Source organism: Neovison vison, chromosome 13 (genome assembly GCF_020171115.1).
Source record: "Neovison vison isolate M4711 chromosome 13, ASM_NN_V1, whole genome shotgun sequence".
NCBI classification, from domain to species: domain Eukaryota; kingdom Metazoa; phylum Chordata; class Mammalia; order Carnivora; family Mustelidae; genus Neogale; species Neogale vison.
In genome coordinates, this window is record NC_058103.1 from 30,499,380 (window position 1) to 30,520,260 (window position 20,881).

General features: G+C 39.5%; 1 protein-coding gene across 7 annotated transcripts in view; it reads right to left on the reverse strand.

Annotated features, from left to right (window-relative positions):
• The window catches only part of ATXN3 (ataxin 3), a 36,498-nt gene that overhangs the window by 10,556 nt on the left and 5,061 nt on the right, over nucleotides 1-20,881 (reverse strand). For 2 of the 7 annotated variants that reach the window (XM_044231295.1, XM_044231296.1), the window contains exons 2-9: nucleotides 18,124-18,288; nucleotides 17,832-17,876; nucleotides 15,937-16,022; nucleotides 15,480-15,546; nucleotides 9,646-9,733; nucleotides 8,258-8,390; nucleotides 7,228-7,394; nucleotides 5,553-5,649 (exon numbers count right to left, since the gene is read on the reverse strand). In XM_044231295.1, coding sequence (XP_044087230.1) covers nucleotides 5,553-5,649; nucleotides 7,228-7,394; nucleotides 8,258-8,390; nucleotides 9,646-9,733; nucleotides 15,480-15,546; nucleotides 15,937-16,022; nucleotides 17,832-17,876; nucleotides 18,124-18,288 — 848 coding nt within the window. Of the gene's footprint in view, nucleotides 1-5,552; nucleotides 5,650-7,227; nucleotides 7,395-8,257; nucleotides 8,391-9,645; nucleotides 9,734-15,479; nucleotides 15,547-15,936; nucleotides 16,023-17,831; nucleotides 17,877-18,123; nucleotides 18,289-20,881 lie in introns of those variants that run through there. The other 5 variants (XM_044231298.1, XM_044231299.1, XM_044231301.1 and 2 more) reach the window with 5 other exon arrangements.

Below are 20,881 nucleotides of genomic sequence, written 5' to 3' on the forward strand. Positions count from 1 at the left end.
CACATTTTAAAACTTTTAACACGATGGTAATGATCTAAATGTGTAGGACAGGGGTGCCTGGGTAACTCAGTGGGTTAAAGCCTCTGCCTTTGGCTCAGGTCATGGTCCCAGGGTCCTGGGATCGAGCCCCACATCGGGCTCTCTGCTTGGCGGGGGGGTGTTGGGGGGTGGGTGCAGGGGGCTGCTTCCTCCTCTCTCTCTGCCTGCCTCTCTGCCTACTTCTGATCTCTGTCAGTCAAGTAAATAAATAAAATCTTTAAAAAATAAATAAATATGTAGGACAGTGTCCTTGTATATAAAAAAATACATACTGAAGTACTGAGATGTAATGGGAGATCATGTCTGCAAGTTATGTTTAAACCCCTCAGAAATGTCAACAATTGGGGAATTTGGGCAAAAGGTATAAAGGAATTCTGTTAACTATTTCTGCTTTTACATAAATTTCAAATTATTTCACATCATATGCAGACATATATGTTGAAAATTAGATGAACCTTACAAAAAGCTGATACTCTGAGAAGCCATAGCTTTAAAAATAAATATTTAGAGGGATTTTTAAAGGAACCAGTATTTTCAATTTATCAATCTTCTGTTTTAAATATGAGTAACAAAGAAAACCCATGTATACCGACATTTGTCTCAGTTTATTCTCAGGCATGCGGGACTAACGATGCCCAAGATGGCAGGATGCTCCCTCCAGCATACCCTGAGTCTGGGATGTGCACGAGACAGGCTTGTGAGGCGGGAGGAAAATCCTGGCCCATCAGCTCTCTCTCCATGCCCTTTCCCCCTTCAATCAAGACAGTATGTCAGAACACAGGAGTGTGGTAGGTGAGGCAGTGACCTTAAGAGGGATAACCTTTATTCTACTTTAAATTTATGAAAAGTGAGAAGTAAATGAGTTGCCAACCTTGAAACAATTTTGACACTTTTGATATTTGATGACACAGTAATATGCAACATGTTTGAACAGCAAAGCGGCACCATTTTCACTGTGGCTTTGAATGTGCCCTAGGAATCAGAGGCTAGAAAGCTAAAAACATCATCTTAGGTCTCTGTACAGCTAGGATTCTGGTTATCAATTAAGCACTCGCAGAAATGAGACACAACCATCCTCCTGCTGCTTTGGCTGTTCTTTGCTGGCAAGTCAAGTCAGGGAGCTGCCGTGCCAGGATTCTGCTTCATGCCAGCTGCAGTGGGGGCCAGATTTTGTGTTCCTATGTCTAGGCAATTGTGGTGGCAGCTTCCTGATCTTAGGATGACAGCCATAGCAGTGTGTTCTTCAACTCCATATATCCCAATTCCCCATGATGACAACAGGGACAGTGGACACAGTTCTTCAAACAAGCTGGTCTTTGGAATTCTGGAAGCCTGGCCTAAAGACTGTACCTCCAGCTCTTCCTAAGACTGGGTAAGCGCTGAGTTTCTGTACTAAGTATTTTCCTGCTTAAAAAACCTCTACTAGCTTGTTTCTTAAACTGAATGCTGTTATGCCATGCCACTGTGTACTGAGCTCAAGTGTTAAACAATGAAAAGAATCATAGCAATCCATGACCATGAAGACAATGCCAGTAATTCCCTCTTTGTTGGGAAATGCTTTTTTAGTAACAGAGGAAAGAATCTGTATCATTTCAGAGCTATATGTGGAGAAGAATTAAAAATTCTTGGGAACTAAGATATTTGTGGAATACTTTACACAATAGTTTTACACACTTTATCTAATTTGACACTCAATTTGTGAGTTTTTAAGGTAGGTTTTATAGTGACATTGCTGATATATATAAGAGTTTTACTTGGGGCTTAGTAATAGGTAATGGGTTTAGAGATTACTACTGGAAAATATATCTTGGCTATGGACATATTACTTAATATTCATTAACAATGACTTTGTTGGTTTGTTTTTAAGATTTATTTCAGTGAGAGGGAGAGAGAATGCACATATGTGCATATGGGGGCAAAGTGAGAGAGAAGTAGACTCCCTGCTGAGTGGGAAGCCCAATGCAGCGCTGGATCTCACAACCCTGAGATCATGACCTCAGCAGAAATCAAAAGAGTTGGACACTTAGCCAACTGAGCCATCCAAGTGCCCCCACTGACTATGACTTTTTAACAAGTAGGTTTTTAAACAGTATTTTTATGCTTGATGCATGAATACCGTGGTTACTACATTAGGCATGAAGCTTCAAATACTGTATAGGGGAAAAAAAAACCCTATTTGAATGAATAATAAACCCTCTGAATGGAAAAAAAAACCACCCTTATTTTGAATTCAAAATTTGTTTGAATAACAAGTTAGCACCAGGGCCCATTTAGAGAGGATCAGCAGGAACAAAGAGTTACTAGCTCAATAACCTTAGAGCTCAGTTCCCAAAAGACTGAAGCTTGTAGTCTAAGTAATCAGGAATTCTAGTGAAAGGCTTAATATTAGAGACTAATATTGTTTCTCAACTCCTTTACTAATGAGTCTTACAAGATTCTGAATGCTAGACAATGCTGAAAAGAAACATCAAGAAGTCAGCTCTTAACTCTTTTCAGCAAAATGTGACTGTAAAACATTCTCTAGTTCTCCTTAAGTTCCCAGCAGTATTTTCAAGGTCAGACCAGGAGGCAGATGATGAAACTGAAGCTGGAAACCATCACTGCACATCTTCCTACCCAGTCAACTAACCTCCAACCTGGAAGGAGCTGCACTGACTCTCAAACATTTTAAATCCTCTCCACGATAAAGATGAAATGTATTCAAGTTCCACATTTTCAACCCACCCAACTGCCACAAAAAACAAAACAAAAAAACTAAAAGAAAATTTTTTTAAAAAAATAAAAAAGGGATTTGTTTTTTAAAGTATAAAAAATCTTCTTTTTCTTAGGTCTACTTGTGAATTTCATAGTTTTGCTATAAAGTATATCTGTTTGGGGCACCTGGGTGGCTCAGTGGGTTAAGCCTCTGCCTTCAGCTCAGGTCATGGTCTCAGGGTCCTGGGATCAAGCCCTGCATTGGGCTCTCTGCTCAGCAGGGAGCCTGCTTCCCCCTTTCTGCCTGCCTCTCTGCCTACCTGTGATCTCTGCCAAATAAATAAATAAAATCTTTAAAAAAAAAAGTATATCTGTTTGGACCAATTTAATCTGGCAAAAAAATGGAATGTGAAATAAGCATGGTAGAAGTATCATTTGGGAACATTCTGAAAAGCAGTTTAGAAATCTGTACCAAGATCTTAAGAAAATGTTTCTGTCCTTTGACCCAAAAATCTCAGAATAACTGGAAGAAATGATGAGAGGTTTGAGCCACAGGGTAAGTACAAACATTATTCATTGCACTATTAATTATAATAGTAAAAGTCAAAGGTTTACATATAAACTATGATATATACATTCATTTTATGAAATACCACACAGCATATTATAAAGACTATTTACTATGATGGGAAAATGAATGTAACTAACATACAATATACATGTATGTGACTGGAAGAGAATATGTCAAAATACTAACATTAATTTTTAAAGGCTAGGATTGTTTTCCTTTAATTTTGATATGTCTTTTTTTTTTAATATTTTTTAAAAAGATTTTTATTTATTTATTTGACAGAGAGAGATCACAAGTAGGCAGAGAGGCAGGCAGAGAGAGAGAGAGAGAGAGAGGAGGAAGCAGGCTCCCTGCTGAGCAGAGAGCCCGATGCGGGACTTGATCCCAGGACCCTGAGATCATGACCTGAGCCGAAGGCAGCGGCTTAACCCACTGAGCCACCCAGGCGCCCTAATTTTGATATGTCTTAAATTTTGTAGGATATTGGTTTTTATCTAATGAAACAATTTTTGTTTTTGTTTTTGTTTTTAAGATTTTATAAATAGGGGCACATGGGTGGCTCTGTGGGTTAAAGCCTCTGCTTTCAGCTCAGGTCATGATCTCGGGGTCCTGGGATCAAGCCCCACATGGGGCTCTCTGCTCAGCAGGGAGCCTGCTTTCCTCGTCTCCCTTTCTGCCTGCCTCTCTGCCTACTTGTGATCTCTCTGTCAAATAAATAACTAAAATCTTAAAAAAACTAAAAAAAGGTTTTATAAATAATATGCATATCCAATGTGGGGCTCAAACTTAACTCCAAGGTCAAGAGTTACCTGCTTCACTGACTAAGCCAGACAGGCACCCCTTATTTTTAACACTAACTAGACGTTTGATGATACTGTAGAATTACTAACAATTATCATGTGGTAATTATTAATATTATAGTGTGACAATAACATTTCACTATATTCCAAAAAAATGGATGAAAGGATAAAATAATTTAGATGTCACAAAATAATCCCAGCTTGGTGGTAGGAGAGGGGAAAGCAGGGGAGATGGGGGCACAGAAAACTACACTGGCCATATGCTGACATTGGTTAAAGCTGGGCAACGTTAAGTAAACAGGGGTTCATTATGCTGGTTTCTCTACTTTTATAGATATCTGAAGTTTATCAAAATTAAAAAGTAAGAGAATTAAAAATTTGAAGGGAAGTGAAGCACTAATAAACACTATTTTGAAATTTTATATAATTAAATCCATTCATCTATCACTGAATAAAGACTAGAAATATCTCACATTAAGAGGCTGTCAGCTGATCAGAACTTTCCTTCATATACTTCTGAGCTGTGACTTAAAAAAAAAAAAACAAACAGAAAACAAGGTAAATATTATCTTCATTACACCATCAAAATGTAAAATGTGCCAATATTTTAGATTCCTCTAATACTGCCAATTATGACTGTGAGATGCTTATGTTGAAATGTGAAAATACGTACATCTCAGAATTGATGAAATACAGTGAACAGGCCAGATTCAGCCACTGGCCTTCTGGTTTCTGGTCTGGGATCAGAGGATCTGAGTATCTACCTATCTGTGTAGCCTTTACTTTACTATGTAACCTTTAAAAATAAAGTTTTATCCTTAAAAGAAGAAAAAGGGAAGACAACTTGTGCATGGTAATTACTGGGAAGGATGACATTTTTATTTTCTAATTTGAGAGCACTTAAGCAGTTGGGTTTTGGGAGCTGATGATTCAAATTTACGGTTTGCCCCCATGTCCCTCTGCCAATAGGCCTGCAATAACCCCTCAAGTGAGCATCAGAACAATGAACCACCACCTCTATCTGAGATGGGAGTGTGTTTCCTGACTGCAATGCTCTTTTTCCTGCTAAGTGACAGAAGAACTTTGCAGGGTTGGTCAGATAACCAAGAAGCATATCCAGAGGATCACCAGGCATTGTTCTTGCTTTGGTCCATTTTCTTTTGATGACTGAAATTCAAATGGGTTTCCTTCACCTTATTTCATATAAACTTAATTGGTATCAAGGCAAAGGTTTTCCCTAAAACTACTTATCATTTCAGTTCATTCATCATAAATTAAAAAAAAAATACACTCAGATGTTCACAGGGTTCAGGGTGTAACCAATCTTTTGAAAGGTGAGAATCCTAAATAAAATACTTTAAACCAAAGCTCTACACGTATAAACTGTAGACACAACAGACAAAGCACACATTAAATATGCAATTTTAATATTGTACCAACTACTTTACTTTTCAAAGTAGGCTTCTCTTCTCTTCCGGAGCTCTTCTGAAGTCAGATGTGTATCTGAGGTGTGTGCAGTATCTTGAGATATGCTTCTGGAACTACCTGAAAACAAAAGAAAAGAGAATAAAAAACTAATTTTTTTAAAAGATTAAAAACTAAGAATTTTTTTTAAAAGATTCTATTTATTTATTTGAGAAAGAGAGAGAGAGAAAGAGAGCATAAGAAGGGGGAGGGTGAGAGGGAAAAGCAGACTCCCTGCTGAGCAGGGAGCTGATGTGGGACTCGATCCCAGGACTCCAGGATCACGACCTGAGCCAAAAGCAGTCAGTTAAACAAATGAGCCACCCAGGCGCCCCTTTATTTACCAATTTAAGCAACCCTATGTTTATACTTATTTGAGCAAGTTTTTAAAAAGTTTTCCTCTTAAAAATATTGTGCTACTATTCTATAAATATAAGAAAGGCTCTGAAACTTTCAAGGACAAATCTGAATAAGGCAGTTCAAATATAATCCATGTCCACACCCATCTGTGACATAGCGGATGTGAGGATGTAAGTCCAACAGCCAACCTGGAAGGAAGAGGCATTAACATCACATGTGTGTGCCCTCTTTAACTTACCAGAAACGAATGGGCCCTTTCAACTAGAAACAACTTGAAGTGGTTGACTAGAAACCCATTCTCTGTATTCCTCTGACCTAAAATACTCGCACGCTATGTATACCAAGTCAAGGAAGTGTGTGTGTCCCTGTTCTCACTTAATAACTGCACCAAGCAGAGATCCTGCTCAGATGGTAAAATAAAGCAGGAAGAAAAGTGGAGGTCCCCAAAATATCTAAAATTATAAAAGCTGCTGTCTGTTCATTGTTGGGCTAATTGAGCAGGGCTCTGCTAATCAAAAATGGGATTGCACACATATGAAGCACTCCAAGATGTGCCAGGAGGCAGGAGAATTCAGGATAGAAAGGATAATCTTCATAGTAACATAACTTCAATTTTGTTTAGATATTTAAGAAATTCCACTGAGTAATCTCATTACGCAGAAGGCAAATTCACATTAATTGGATGAAAACAAAACAGCCAAAAAAAACCACGCACACCTTTCAGGAAGCTTCTCTGAACTATATCCCAGACAATTCCCTCTGCCTGGACTCCCTGGGGGATACATCTTCATTCTCCTTATGTCACTGTCAAGGTGGACCCATCCAAGTGGGCTTAAGTTGTTAAGTTGCACAGCCCCTAAATTAGACTTTTTAAATATTTTCTGCCCAGGCCTTCCTTTGTATCCAACAGCATACATTTACAGAATAGCTGGTCTAGGAAGGGCCTCCCTGCTTTTTGCCCAAAGAGATTAAACTTCATTTATTGTTGTGCTAGTTGTGCTAAATAAGCTCCATTTATTGTTGTGCTTCCATTTGTTATAACCAAATGGAAAAACCAGCATAAAAACATAACTAGTCCTAATATAATTTAGGTTGTAAGAAGTTATTTATATTATAAGAAAGCTAAAAGAATAGCTGACTGTATGCACATAGTTACTGCTCTTGCAGTAATTGTCAAAGAACTTTTTTTTTTTTTTGTCAAAGAACTTTTACCAACAGTACGTTTACTACCAGGGGAACAAAGAATGATCTGAATCAGCCCTTCAACAACAAATGAAGTACACATCCAAACATCGCAACCTTGCATACTGAGCTGAATAGCCCTGCGGAGATCTGCTTCTTCATCTTCCATGTCAATTTCTTGGCGACTTAGTGCCAAAGCCCTCTGCAAATCTTCCTCATCTTCGTCTAACGTGGCCGACCCGTCATTTGCTTCTAAGACTCGTTCCAGATCTGTTTTCTGGACTCTGAAGAACAAAAACAGAGAGTAACTACAGATCAGTCTTCTGTTTTGGATGAACAATAGAGACACTTATAAATGAAAAATTTTTTAAAATAATTTTTTTAAGATTTTATTTTAAGTAATCTCTACACACAACATGGGGCTCGCACTTACCTTTGGTTTTTTTAAGTAATCTCTACATCCAATGTGGGGTTTGAACTCACAATGCCGAGATCGAGAGTTACATGATCCACTGACTGAGCCAGCCAGTTGCCCCCAAAGAGTCTATGTAAGTCAAGAATTACACGTTTTCTGTCAGAGCATCTCATAATATAAAGATCATGCTGGGGCACCTGGGTGGCTCAGTGTGTTAAGCCTCTGCCTTCGGCTCAGGTCATGGTCTCAGGGTCCTGGGATAGAGCCCTGCATCGGGCTCTCTGCTCAGCGGGGGGCCTGCTTCCCTTTCTCTCTCTCTCTGCCTGCCTTTCGGCCTGCTTGTGATCTCTCTCTCTGTGTCAAATAAATAATTTTTTTTTTTAAATAAAAAGATCATGCTGTGATTTGGATCTAAGCTAACTAAGTAATTCAAAGAATCGATTCAAGTTTGAACCAAAAAACTTCACTAAAAATATAACAAGTCTAAAAAGAAAAAAATCACCAACAATAAAAGGACCACACACCCAAAGTAAGCATGAAAATGTAATTCTTGGGGCCCCTGGCTGACTTAGTCAGTAGAGCATGCAGCTTTTGATCTCGGCCTTGTGAATACAAGCCTCATACTGGATATAAAGATTACTTAAAAAAACAAAATCTTTAAAGAAAAAGAAAGAAAGTGTAATTCTTGTGATGAATACTATCATATACTCCATACTGCAGGCCTACTTTTACCTCTGTTCTTTCAGTTGTGCTAATTCTTCTCCGATGAGTTTTGGTCTCTGCATCTGTTGGACCCTGATCATCTGTAGAAGTTGGTCAGCTTCACAATCTGGCAGATCACCCTTAACAACAAATATAGAATAACCTAAAAAAAAGGCAAAAATACACTAAAACAGCTAGTAAGAGATTAAAAATAGGTTTAAAATGACAGCAGATGGAAAGGCAGCACAGTAGAGTGGAAAGAATACAAGCTGAAGGGTGGTAAAGACCTGGGTTCAAATAATGGTTCTTACACTTACTGGCAGGGTGATCTAGGACAAACTACTGAAAGTTTCTAAGCCCCACTTTCTTCATCTGTAAGTTGGGATAGCCATCTCATAGAGCGACTGTGAGGAATAAATGAAATAATGTCTGCAAAGGGCCCTACCAAGAGAACATGTGACCAAGGAGACTACTCACTAAATGCTAACAGAGAGGCAGGTAAAAGAGTGGGGAAGAGCAAGGAATTTGGAATCAGATGGCCAGGATTTTGGTCCTAGCTCTTTCAATTCCAAGACTGAGCATGGTGTTTGGTGAATCAGTGTAATCCGCTACATCTCAGTTTTTGCCACTGTTAAAACTAATGATACTGGTACCTTTCTCAGAGGGCTGTTGTAAGGATACCGCCAGATAATGTGTGTAATAATGTGAAATATTGGTAAAATGAATCATCTGTAGAAAGAGCTGACCCCCTCCAACCTTACGCACACATATGCACGCAGACACTCACAGGGGCACACACATACAACCCCCTCCTTGCTGAAAACAGGAGCTGGGAAACCAAGGCTCAAAACCCAGTCAAGGTGTTGCTGATGTGGTTCCTATTTTGATGTAGAATTCATTTAAGAATGACGAAAGGAGTTCAAGTTGAGAGAAAACAGCGAGTCAGACTCTAAAAATCTTCTGTGGAAAAGGAGGATCACATAAATGCAAAAGAACAGGAGGGAGAGTTTGCTCGGTGTCAGGTGTTTTATTTTAGCTTTTTAATTAATTAATTAGTTAATTAATTTTTTAGGGTCAGGTATTTTAAAGGAGCTAGAGTTTTCAGCAAAGGACAGTGGCCCAAGAGGGGCAAGGAGAAGCACGAAGATTACCCACCCCCAATCCTTAACCATGGGGGTCTGTGTGGTCTGGAAGGAAAAAAAGCCACACTTCGTGGGGCTGCTAAGGAAGCCGCATCCTCAGGTGAGGGCAAAGTATCAGTGAGAATTCTGCCTGGACGGTGTCATCCAAATCACAGATTAAGTTTCACCAAGATGATTTCATTGCCCTAAAGTTCTTTTTACACTTAAACCTAATAGAGCTAGTTTTATTTAGCTACTTCGAAAAATAGCACTATAAAAATTTAGGTCTTTATTTACCTTCCTGTTGTAATTGAGCCAAGAAAAGTGCAAGGTATGTGTCTGATATTAATTCTGGACCCGTCAAGAGAGAATTCAAGTTGAACCACTGGAAAAAAAAATGTAAATATTTAAGTTAATGTACATTATAAGTAATAAGGAAGTTCCATGTGTTATGTGTTAAGGATATAACACATCTAAACGTATTAAGACTATCTAAACACTGAAAACACTGTTAAATCAAGATTTTTTAAAAGTAGTAATGTGATTTTTAAGAACTGAGATAAGCACTGCAGATTTATCAATATTAAATGCCTTTAAAAATGTTTAAAAATAGAATTTTGCTTTAAGTCATAAATTCTAAATCTCCCACTCCCAAACTAAGTCAGTACTTTAAAGTATCTTTATTGATAGGTATAACTGAATCTTTTTTCAAAGTATTGGCCCAACAAAATCCTTATCACATTATACTGAAGAAAAATAAACTACGCAAAATTTTCCCACTGCTGATAATTTTGGTCAAAAGATTTCAGGGGTGCCTCGGTGGCTCAGTCAGTGAAGTGTCTGACTCTTGATCTCAGCTCAGGTAATGATCTCAGGGCTATGAGATGGAGCCCCATGCTCGGCTCCAGGTTCAATGCAGACTCTACTCAAGGACTCTCTCTCCCCCCACCCCTCTTCCTGCTTCTGCACATGCTCTCCCTCTTTCTCAAATAAATAAAATTTAAAAAGATTTCAGTTGTGAGAAAACTAGACATTCCAGGAAGAGAATTCATAATCGCCAATTATCTTACAAACATCACTAAGACCCTAACACATGTAATTAAGATCATTTAGTCACTAATTCACAGGACTCCTAATTTAACCCACAAGATCCAGAACTTTCAAAAATGACTCAGCATCATGACCTATTACGTTTTCTTGATTTTGACAGATACAATGCTTTTCCAGTCATTTATTTCGCCAAAGACAACATGCCAATGGCCAACAGACACATGAAAAGATGCTCAACATCACTCATCATCACAGAAATGCGTATCAAAACTGCCATGAGATAATCAGCTGTCAGAACGGCTAAAATCAAACACACAAGAAACAACAAGTGTTGGCAAGGATGAGGTGAAAGAGGAACCCTTGTGCTCTGCTGGTGGGAATGCAAGCTGATGCAGCCACTGTATGGAGTACAGTGTGGAGGTTCCTCAAAAAATTAAAAATAGAACTACCCTACAATCCAATAATTCCACTACTGGATATTTACCCAAAGAATACCAAACACTACTTTGAAAAGATATATGCAACTCTATGTTTACTGCAGCATTATTTACAAGAGCCAAATTATGGAAGTAGCCCAAGTGTCCACTGACACTTGAATGGCTGAAGACAGAAGATACACACACACACACACACACACACACACACTTGGAATCTTACTCAGCCATAAAAAAGAATGAAATCTTGGGGCACCTGGGGGGCTCAGATGGGTAAGCCTCCGACTGTTGGTTTTGGCTTAGGTCATGATCTGGGGGGCAAGAGATCAAGCCCTAAGTCTAGCTCTGTGCTTAGATCATAATCTGCTTAAGACTCTCTCTCCCTCCCCCTTTGGCTCTCCCCCACAACTCATGCTCTCTCTCTAAATAAATAAATAAATCTGAAAAAACCAAAACCAAACCAAAACAAAACTCTTGCCACTTGCCACAACATGGATGGAACCAGAGAGTATAATAATAAGTGAAATCAGAAAAAAAAAAAGGGAGGGGTGCTTGGGTGGCTCAGTGGGTTAAAGCCTCTGCTTTTGGCTCAGGTCATGATCTCAGGGTCCTGGGATCAAGCCCCGCACAGGCTCTCTGCTCAGCGGGGAGCCTGTTTCCCGCCCCCCCCCCCCGCCTGCCTCTCTGCCTACTTGTTATCTCTGTCAAATTAAAAAAAAAAAAAAAAAAGTGAAATCAGTCAGTGAAAGACAAATAATATATGATTTCACTCATATGTGGAATTTAAGAAACAGAACAAAGGAACAAAGAAAAGAGACAAATCAAAAACAGACTTTTTTTTAAAAAAGATTTTATTTATTTAATTGACAGAGAGAGATCACAAGAAGGCAGAGCAGCAGGCAGAAAGAGAGAGGAGGAAGCAGACTTCCAGCTGAGCAGAGCCCAATGTGGGGCTTGATCCCGGGACCCTGAGACCATGACCTGGGCTGAAGGCAGAGGCTTTAACCCACTAAGCCACCCAGGCACCCCAAAAACAGACTCTTAACTACAAAGAACAAACTGAAGGTATGGGTGAAACGGGTGAAGGTGATGAATACAATGACTGTGAGCAGCACGGGGTAACATACAGAGTCGCTGGTTCACTATACTGCACACTGAGACTAATGTAACGCTGCATGTTAACTACACCGGAATAAAAAACATACACAGGGAAATAAAAGAAACTTTTCCAGTCATCTTTTTCGTAATACAAGAACCTCATACAAAAGACTATGCAATGAGAACTATAACTAGAAACAAAAATAGAAATTAGAGCCAAAGATAAATCAAAATGATAGTATTTCTTGTATTTGTCAAAGATAAAGTAATTTAAAATGTGAAAACTCAGTTTTATTTACTGATTTTTTTGAAAGTTTTATTTATTTGAGAAAGAAAGAGAGAGAGTAAGTGAGAGTGTGTGGGGAGGGGCAGAGGGTGAGAGAATGCTCAAGCACGCTCCTTGCTCAGCGGGCTGGATTTCACGAATCATGAGATCAGATTTGAGCCAAAATCAAGACTTGGACAGTTAACTGACCGAGCCACCCAGGTACCCTAAAAATTCAATTTTAAAGAACTAAAATTTGGGGGATGGCTGTGTGGCTCAGTCAGTTAAGTGTCTGCCTTCAGCTCAGGTCATGATCCCAGGGTCTTGGGACTGAGCCCCACATTGGGTTCCTTGCTCAGTGGGGAGCCTGCTTCTCCCCCTGCTTGTGTGCTCTCTTGCACTCTTTCTCTCTCTGACAAATAGATAAAATCTTAAAAAATTAAGAACTAAAATTTTTACAACCTATCAAAATAATGATGTTAAGTTTATATGCAAATCAATATAATGGAACTTCTGGGATCTAAGTTTTCAGATCTTTTTTTTTTTTTTTAAACATTTTATTTATTTATTTGACAGAGATCACAAGCAGGCAGAGAGAGAGGAGGAAGCAGGCTCCCTGCCGAGCAGAGAGCCTGATGCGGGCCTCGATCCCATGACCCTGAGACCATGACCTGAGCCGAAGGCAGCGGCTTAACCCACTGAGCCACCCAGGCGCCCAAGTTTTCAGATCTTAAAGACACCTAGTGATTACCTTATACAGAAAAAGTAAGGAATACTTTTAATTGCATTTTTAAAAAAATATAAATAAAAGCCAAAGGCCAAATAATCTTGGCAGTGTCCTCCATTGTCTTTCCCTAGAGTTGATTCCCATTCAGTTCACCCCTAATGCACCACACTGCCTTCCCTGCTCTTTGTAACTTAAGAGGGATCTTTAGGGATAACCATGTCACATGAAGCTGCCTCTAGGTAGCTGACGTACAAGGTAACAGTACAGTTCCTGCTTTTGAAGGATCTCATTGATTTAATTCAATGCACTCATTCTTGATTTCATTTTCTTTTTTGTTCTGTATTTTTTTTTAAGATTTTATTTATTTGACAGAGAAAGAGAGAGAGATATCACAAGTAGGCAGAGCAGCAGGCAGAGAGAGAGAAGGAAGCAGGCTCCCCACCGAGCAGAGATCCTGATGCGGGGTTTGATTCCAGGACCCTTTTTTTTTTTTTTTTTTTAAAGATTTTATTTATTTGACAGAGAGAGATCACAAGTAGGCAGAGAGGCAGGCAGAGAGAGAGAGGCAGGCAGAGAGAGAGAGGAGGAAGCAGGCTCCCTGCCGAGCAGAGAGCCCGATGCGGGACTCGACCCCAGGACCCTGAGGCCATGACCCGAGCTGAAGGCAGCGGCTTAACCCACTGAGCCACTCAGGGGCCCCTGCCTTGTATCACTTTTTTTTTTTTAAAGTTTTATGGGGCTGTAACTGTCATGCAAGAAATCACACACATTTTAAAATGTCCAATTTGAAGTCTAACATATCTATACACCTAAGAAACCATCACCACAATTGAGTTTCTGGTGCCCCATATAATCCTAATCTCTCACTGCTCCTTGCCTTCCTCATCCCCAGGCAACCACTGGTCAATCTGTTTCCTGTCTCTATAGGTTGCCTTGAATCTTCTAGACCTTTATGTAATAGAACCATCCACTACGTAGTATTTTGTGTCTGGCTTCTTTCATTCAGCTTAATTATTTTTAGATCCATCCCTGTTATTGAACATACCAATAGTTCATTTCTTTTTATATTTGAATCATTTACAATAACCCTCCTTTGAAAATTCTAAATTCTAAAAAAAGGACTTTAAATCATTGTTTTGAAAGTGGTATCATGTATATAAAGATCTTTGGTTATTGTTTACAAAAATGATATCTTAAGCACATTTCTTGATATTCTTTTTTGAAACTGCCCCCCACCCAAAACCAGAAATGACTTCATGTAGATATATGTATTACATGGCATTTTGGCATGTGAATAATCCTGATATGCTAAAGCTAACGTAACTGAAAAAATTTTACTCACGTTGGACATTGTTTTAGGCTTCATGACACTATTATACACTAAACACAAATCTATAAAAGTCACGATTAACTGGATTAACATCTTTATCACATAAAAACCCACTAAAAATAACCACATCTGTATTAAACGGAAACTTTTTCTTATGATATAGTTAAATTGTGCAGTTGACCCTGGCTAGGGGTGCTGACCCCTTCCACAGTTGAAAATCCACATGTAACTTTTGACTCCTCAAAAAACTCAACTACTAATAGCCTACTGGTGACTAGATGCCTTACTGCTAACATGAACAATTAACACATATTTTGTATAATGTATTATGTATGTACCTTTTTTTTTTTTTTAAGTAGACTCCATGCACAACATGGGCCTTGAACTCACAAGTCTGAAACTAAGAGTTGCATGCTCTACGACCAACCAAGTGTCCCTTATATATTTATTTCTACAATAAAGCTAGAGAAAAAAAATGTTACTATGAAAACCATACAGAGAATACATTTACAGTATTGTACTGTAAAAAAAAAAATCCATGTGTAAGTGGACCCATGTAGTTCAAACTCATGCTGTTCAAGAGCCAACTCTGCACGGTTGTTATAAATAAATCCATAAGGGAAACTGATACTTTTTTTTTTTTTTTAAGATTGTATTTATTTATTTAACAGAGAGAGAGACACAGCGAGAAAGGGAACACAAGCAGGGTGAGTGGGAGAGGGAGAAGCAGGCTTCTCACAGAGCAGGGAGCCTGCTGCGGGGCTCGATCCCAGAACCCTGGGATCATGACCCGAGCTGAAGGCAGATGCTTAATGACTGAGCCACCCAGGTGCCCCAAGGAAATTGATACTGTCTTTTAAAATAGGAAATCTCGGGGCGCCTGAGGGGCTCAGTTCTTAAGCGTCTGCCTTCAGCTCAAGTCATGATCCCAGGGTCCTGGGATCGAGCCCCGCATCAGGTTCTCTGTTCAGCAGGAAGCCTGCTTCTCCCTCTTCCACTCCCCCTGCTTATATTCCCTTTCTCACTGTCTCTTTCTGTCAAATAAATAAAATCTCAATTAAAAAAAAAAAAAGAAATAGCAAATCTATCAAGATTGAAACCGTACCATATACACATATTACTGGTAAGTTTCTTCACCTTTAAGGTACCAATCCTTTACATTATAGTTGCAAATGGAGTGCAAAATGAGAAAATGAGAAAAAAGAGAGGGAAGGGGAGAAACATTACCTGTTTCCCTAATTTTCTAACTGTAAACCAGTGTTCTTTGTAATTGCATATAAATGATCTTTCATTTCTAGAAAAAGAAAAAGATACATACACAAGTTGAAATAGTAGAGTTCATATTCATTTACTTTATCTACTGGCAAGTATTATAAAAAACATTAGGATTATGCTCACAGTTAGGGATCACTGGTTTTTAAGAAATTACAAAACAGTATAAATCTCTCTGCAGATTAGTGGTGCCAGGCACACACATTGGCCTCGCACAGCATTTAAAGATCAGCTCCGACACTGAGGTGTGGGGAAGGCTCAGTGGGCAGATGTTCACGACATCCCCAAAAAATGTAATGGGAAACCGAGGGAATGAAACAGGGATCATCAAAACAAAAGCATTCAGACATTTCTTCTTTAAGAAATTTTAACTTTAAAAATCAAATTTAGGAAAAGCAAAATAAAATCTTACATGGGATCGATCCTGAGCCTCTGATACTCCGGACTGTTGAAGAGAATTAGTTCTAAACCCCAAACTTTCAAGGCATTGCTTATAACCTGTTAAAAAAAAAAATAGCAACTTTCCATAAGCTAAACCATCAATTATTTAAGTAGTATAGGCATGTTAGGGTATAAACAACTGTATTTTATATATAATTTTCCCCAGAAGGTTATGGTTTTTTAAAAAGTGTGTGTGTGTAGTTGCATCACTAAATCCATAGAAGAACAAACACAGCATTAAAGGAGTGCTATTTACACTAGGTTTCTGGAACATCCAGAGAAGCACACAATTCCTAGATGTAAGTGCCTCAAAAATCCAGACGTACATTCTATCCAGTGGATACTATTCTTAAAACCAGTCCAATATACACATGCCATAATTTGGCTGCTACGGGTCCTGCTTTAGAAAAGATATATCAACTCACTATCTAGAGGTTTCAGTAGTGATAAAAATTCTGTCTATTAAAAAGAGTTTTTTCTAGGAATTTCAACGGAAGCTTTCAGAATTTAAGCTCCTGTTATCATGGGTTTGTAATTTGTAGGGGGAAAAAACCCCACAAAAACATACCTGATTACTTCAAACTGAGAAAACAAAAAGCTTTCTGAGAATTCACCCTCTGCCCTCCAAGGAGCCGGAAGTGAAGCAGATACCTGCCCGACACACAGTGAACACAGTGCAGTGGGCACACGTGAGCAGGCACCAAGAGCAGCACTGCACACACAGGCAACGGCAGGTGCTGGGCCTGCCCCGGCCTCCTCCAGTTCTGCAGCAGCCGCGGAGGGCTGCAGGCCACCACGGAGCCCTGGGCAGACAGGCCGCTGCATAAGGAGTCCGGCAGGACAGCACAGGGGAGTGCGACAGAGATATGTGTATAAACAGACTCTTCATGAGAGCTTCTGGAAGAACTCTGGACACACTTCTCAACCTCTCAGGGGTCAGAAACAGAATGAAAGACCCAAAAAGAAGATAAAAGATCTCACCAGTACATGTACAATCACCCACAGAATTCAAGGGGAGACCTTAGTTGCAAAAAAGAAAACCAGCAGAAGCCACAGACCATAATAAAGGAATCCAATCCTGGTAGGTGGATTTAAATGGAAGGCAGTGAGGTGTTGTGTTTTCTCAAATTTACACAAGTTGGAAGCATGAAATACTGCAACTTATTGGAATTATGGTTATCAGCATCCAGATGTAAATTAAATAGTCTCCTTTCAAAAAGCCCTACTCTAAAAATGAATGTTCTGGGGTGCTTGGGTGGCTCAGTCAGTTAAGCGTCTGACTGTTGATTTCAACTCAGGTCTTGATCTCAGGGTTTTGAGTTCAAGCCTCACACTGGGATCCAGGTTGGGCATGGAGCCTACTTAAAAAAATAAAAAATAATAAAATAAAATAAAACGAAGCGTCTACAATCCTAATTTTCATGTTTATCTCTATAAAAATCTACTCTAGAGTATAATCTTACACTTTTTTTCCAGCTTTTTTTCTTGTGCTCTATAGCTCATTTTTACTTTTTATTTATTTATTTTTTTAAAAAGATTTTATTTATTTATTTGACAGACAGAGATCACAAGAAGGGGGGGGTGCAGAATGCTGAGCAGAGAGCCCAACGCCGGGCTTGATCCCAGGACCCTGAGATCATGAGCTGAGCTGAATGAAGGCAGAGGCTTAACCCACTGAGCCACCCAGGTGCCCCTCATTTTTAATAATCGTACACTCTTAGACACCGTCTACTGGAGGAATTTCTGAAGGTCATATCATTACACTGACCATGAAAGGCTGTGAAAAGATATTCACATCAACCCTATCCTTAGCTTGAACAGTGCCTGGGACATAAACAACCCTTAGAACACGCTTTGACTACTTACTTGAATAGAGAAAAAACCGCTATCATCCATATTTCCAGAAGGTTGCTGTTTAATTTGGATAGGTAGTTGAGGCGGAGGTTGAGGGTGGGGAGAGAAGGATAAAAACTGTCATTAGTGCGCATATTTAAAATAACATCTTGTGCATTCCCATGTACACAGTCAAGAGCACAATTATAATTAACAAGTCAGAGCCCCATAGGAAGAATGGCGCATCCTTTTCTAAACAGTACCCACATTAAAAAACAAAAAACTAAAAAACAAAAACGTGATTTAGTGGGTTTAAAATCAGTACCTGTAAAAATGTGCGATAGTCTTCACTAGTAACACCTCCTTCCGCCATTCTCATCCTCTCTTCTTCATCCAGCTGATGTGCAATTGAAGATAATTCCACAGGGCTAAAATATTCTCCTTGCAATAGATTATTCAAGCAATGTTGAGCACAAAGTGAGCCTTCTTGCTAATATTTCCAAAAGAAAAAATTCAAATGTGACTGGTTTAACAGATTTGTACAGTAGCTTCCTCTAAAGAGGAATTTAATCATTAACTTAATGCAGCCAAACAGAACCGTTTGGCTTTAGATAAGTATGATTAACATAAATGCAGGAGTTTTCACTTCCTAACACTTACTTCATTATTTTACCACTAATAAAACTATAATTATTTAGCTATATGAACAAAAACTTGAGAATGATTTTTTTAAATTTATTTGATACAGATCATAAGCAGACAGAGAGGCAGGCAGACAAAGAGGGGAGAGCAGGCTCCCTGCTGAGCAGAGAGCCCGATGTGGGGGGATCGATCCCAGGAGATCATGACCTGAGCAGAACGCAGAGGCTTAACCCACTGAACCACCCAGGTGCCCCTTAAGAATGATTTATATTAAACAAATATCACTCTCTATCAGATATGTCAAATTTCATACTTTACTAGAAACTACTCTATAAAAAACATTAGCACCTCTCATTTTCAGTACCTAAAATACATACATCTTCGGAGGCTCCAACGCAAATTAAAAATGCTGAAAGTGAATTTTAATCCCTAGAACATTTGTATTCTTTTATCAAGACATTCTACCCAATCTAAATGCTTACTCAAGGAGGGGTGCCTGGGTGGTTCAGTCATTAAGCTTCTGCCTTTGGCTCAGGTCACGACTCAGCATCTGACTCCCTGTTTAGCTGGAAGCTCCCACTCTCCCACTCCCCCTGCTTGTGTTCCCTCTCTCGCTGTGTCTCTGTCAAATTAATAAATAAAATCTTTTTTTAAAAAATGCATATTCAAGGAATTTGAAATCAGTGAACAAAAGAATTTCAAGAATTGATACAGGTAAGAAAGATCCCATTTGATGTTAATGAAGACTGCACCTAAGAGAGCCAAGGTTCTCTTTGGGGAACTCTGCACAAAATGTGTATTAGTACAGTACAATGGGCAAAGTTTCCAAAAACCACCCCTGGAGCTCATTTCCAGACAAGCCAGCAAGGAGAGCTGCATCCACGAAAACACAGGATCTTCGAGATCACCACCTTCCTATGGTGCGGGGTGGAGTGAGTACAACTTCTGCGGGCCCAGGGTCTTCAGGTGCTGGGTGGCTGGCTCTCACACCACTGGCTCCCCAAATCTAAATCCAAGCTGCCTGGCACTGAGTAGTCTGCCTATCACCCTGCTCCCCACAACAAGGCCACTCTCCCATGTTTGCCTTGTAAGAAGGGAGACAGCCTGGTGGGTGAGATCCCTTCCTGTGAACACAGATCCCTCTGCGGGATGATGGAAGAAGATGACATTTTTCTTTTCCTGCTAACCTTGCTCTCTTTTTCCCCAGTAAAGTCTTCCCCAGCCTGTCTTACCTTGTGCAATTTGTTCTTTTTCCCCAGTAAAGTCTTCCCCAGCCTGTCCTACCTTGTGCAATTTGTTCTGAGCTACGTTACTCAAGAGATGGTGACCCCAGAGAGCAACATCTTGCAAGATACATATTTTTCCTAATGAATTAATTTTCTAGGAACAAGATTCAGTTTCTGAAAATGATACAGGGTATATGTATACAACGGAACAGGATGGCAGCATTGAGACCATCTGAGTGTGAGATAGGGGACTGAGATAAACTCATCTTCAAATTCTAGTACAGAATAGGTACTTCACCTGAAGGTGAAGACACAATCTTTCCCTCAAGTCACAGCTACATAGTGAGAGAGAACTTATCTTGACCTTGTTTCCCTCCTACTGTATTCCTATTGCCAAAAAGCAACTCCTTCTGAAAAATAAAATGTGAATTGAAGGGATATACAGACCCCCTACTAATAATATTCTACTGTACTGAAAGAAGGGAAGACAAAGAAGTATTCACAAGAAGATAGCCAAATGGCTAAAAAACACAAAAAGATGTTCCACTTCATTAACCATCAGGGAATGACATAGTAAAACCACAACGATACTACTACAGACTCTCCAAAATGCCTAAAATGTTGGAAATTAGAAACATTAAAACTACTGTATACCGCTGGTGGACATTAAATTGCACACCCACTCGGGAAAACTATTTGGAGCATCTACTAAAGCTTAACATCTACCAACCCTATGATCTAGCAATTCCACAACTACACGCATAATGCCAACATTAGAAATGTAAACATACATTTATCAAAAGACATCTATGAAAGAGCCACTATTCGTAATGTTCTCAATCCAAACCACCCAGATGCCATCAGAGTAGGAGAGGTTAATTGTGTTATATTCACAAGGGAATACTATATGACAATGACAATGAATTAGCTACAGCCACCTGCAACAGTATGGATCAATCAATGTTAAAGAAGACAGATTCAAGGGGCACCTGGGTAGCTCAGCTGGTTAAGCATCTGACTTTTTTTTTTTTAAGACTTTATTTATTTATTTGACAGATAGAGATCACAAGTAGGCAGAGAGGCAGGCAGAGAGAGAGAGGAGGAAACAGGCTCTCCGCAGAGCAGAGAGCCCAATGTGGGGCTCGATCCCAGGACCCTGAGACCATGACCTGAGCTGAAGGCAGAGGCTTAACCCACTGAGCCACGCAGGCGCCC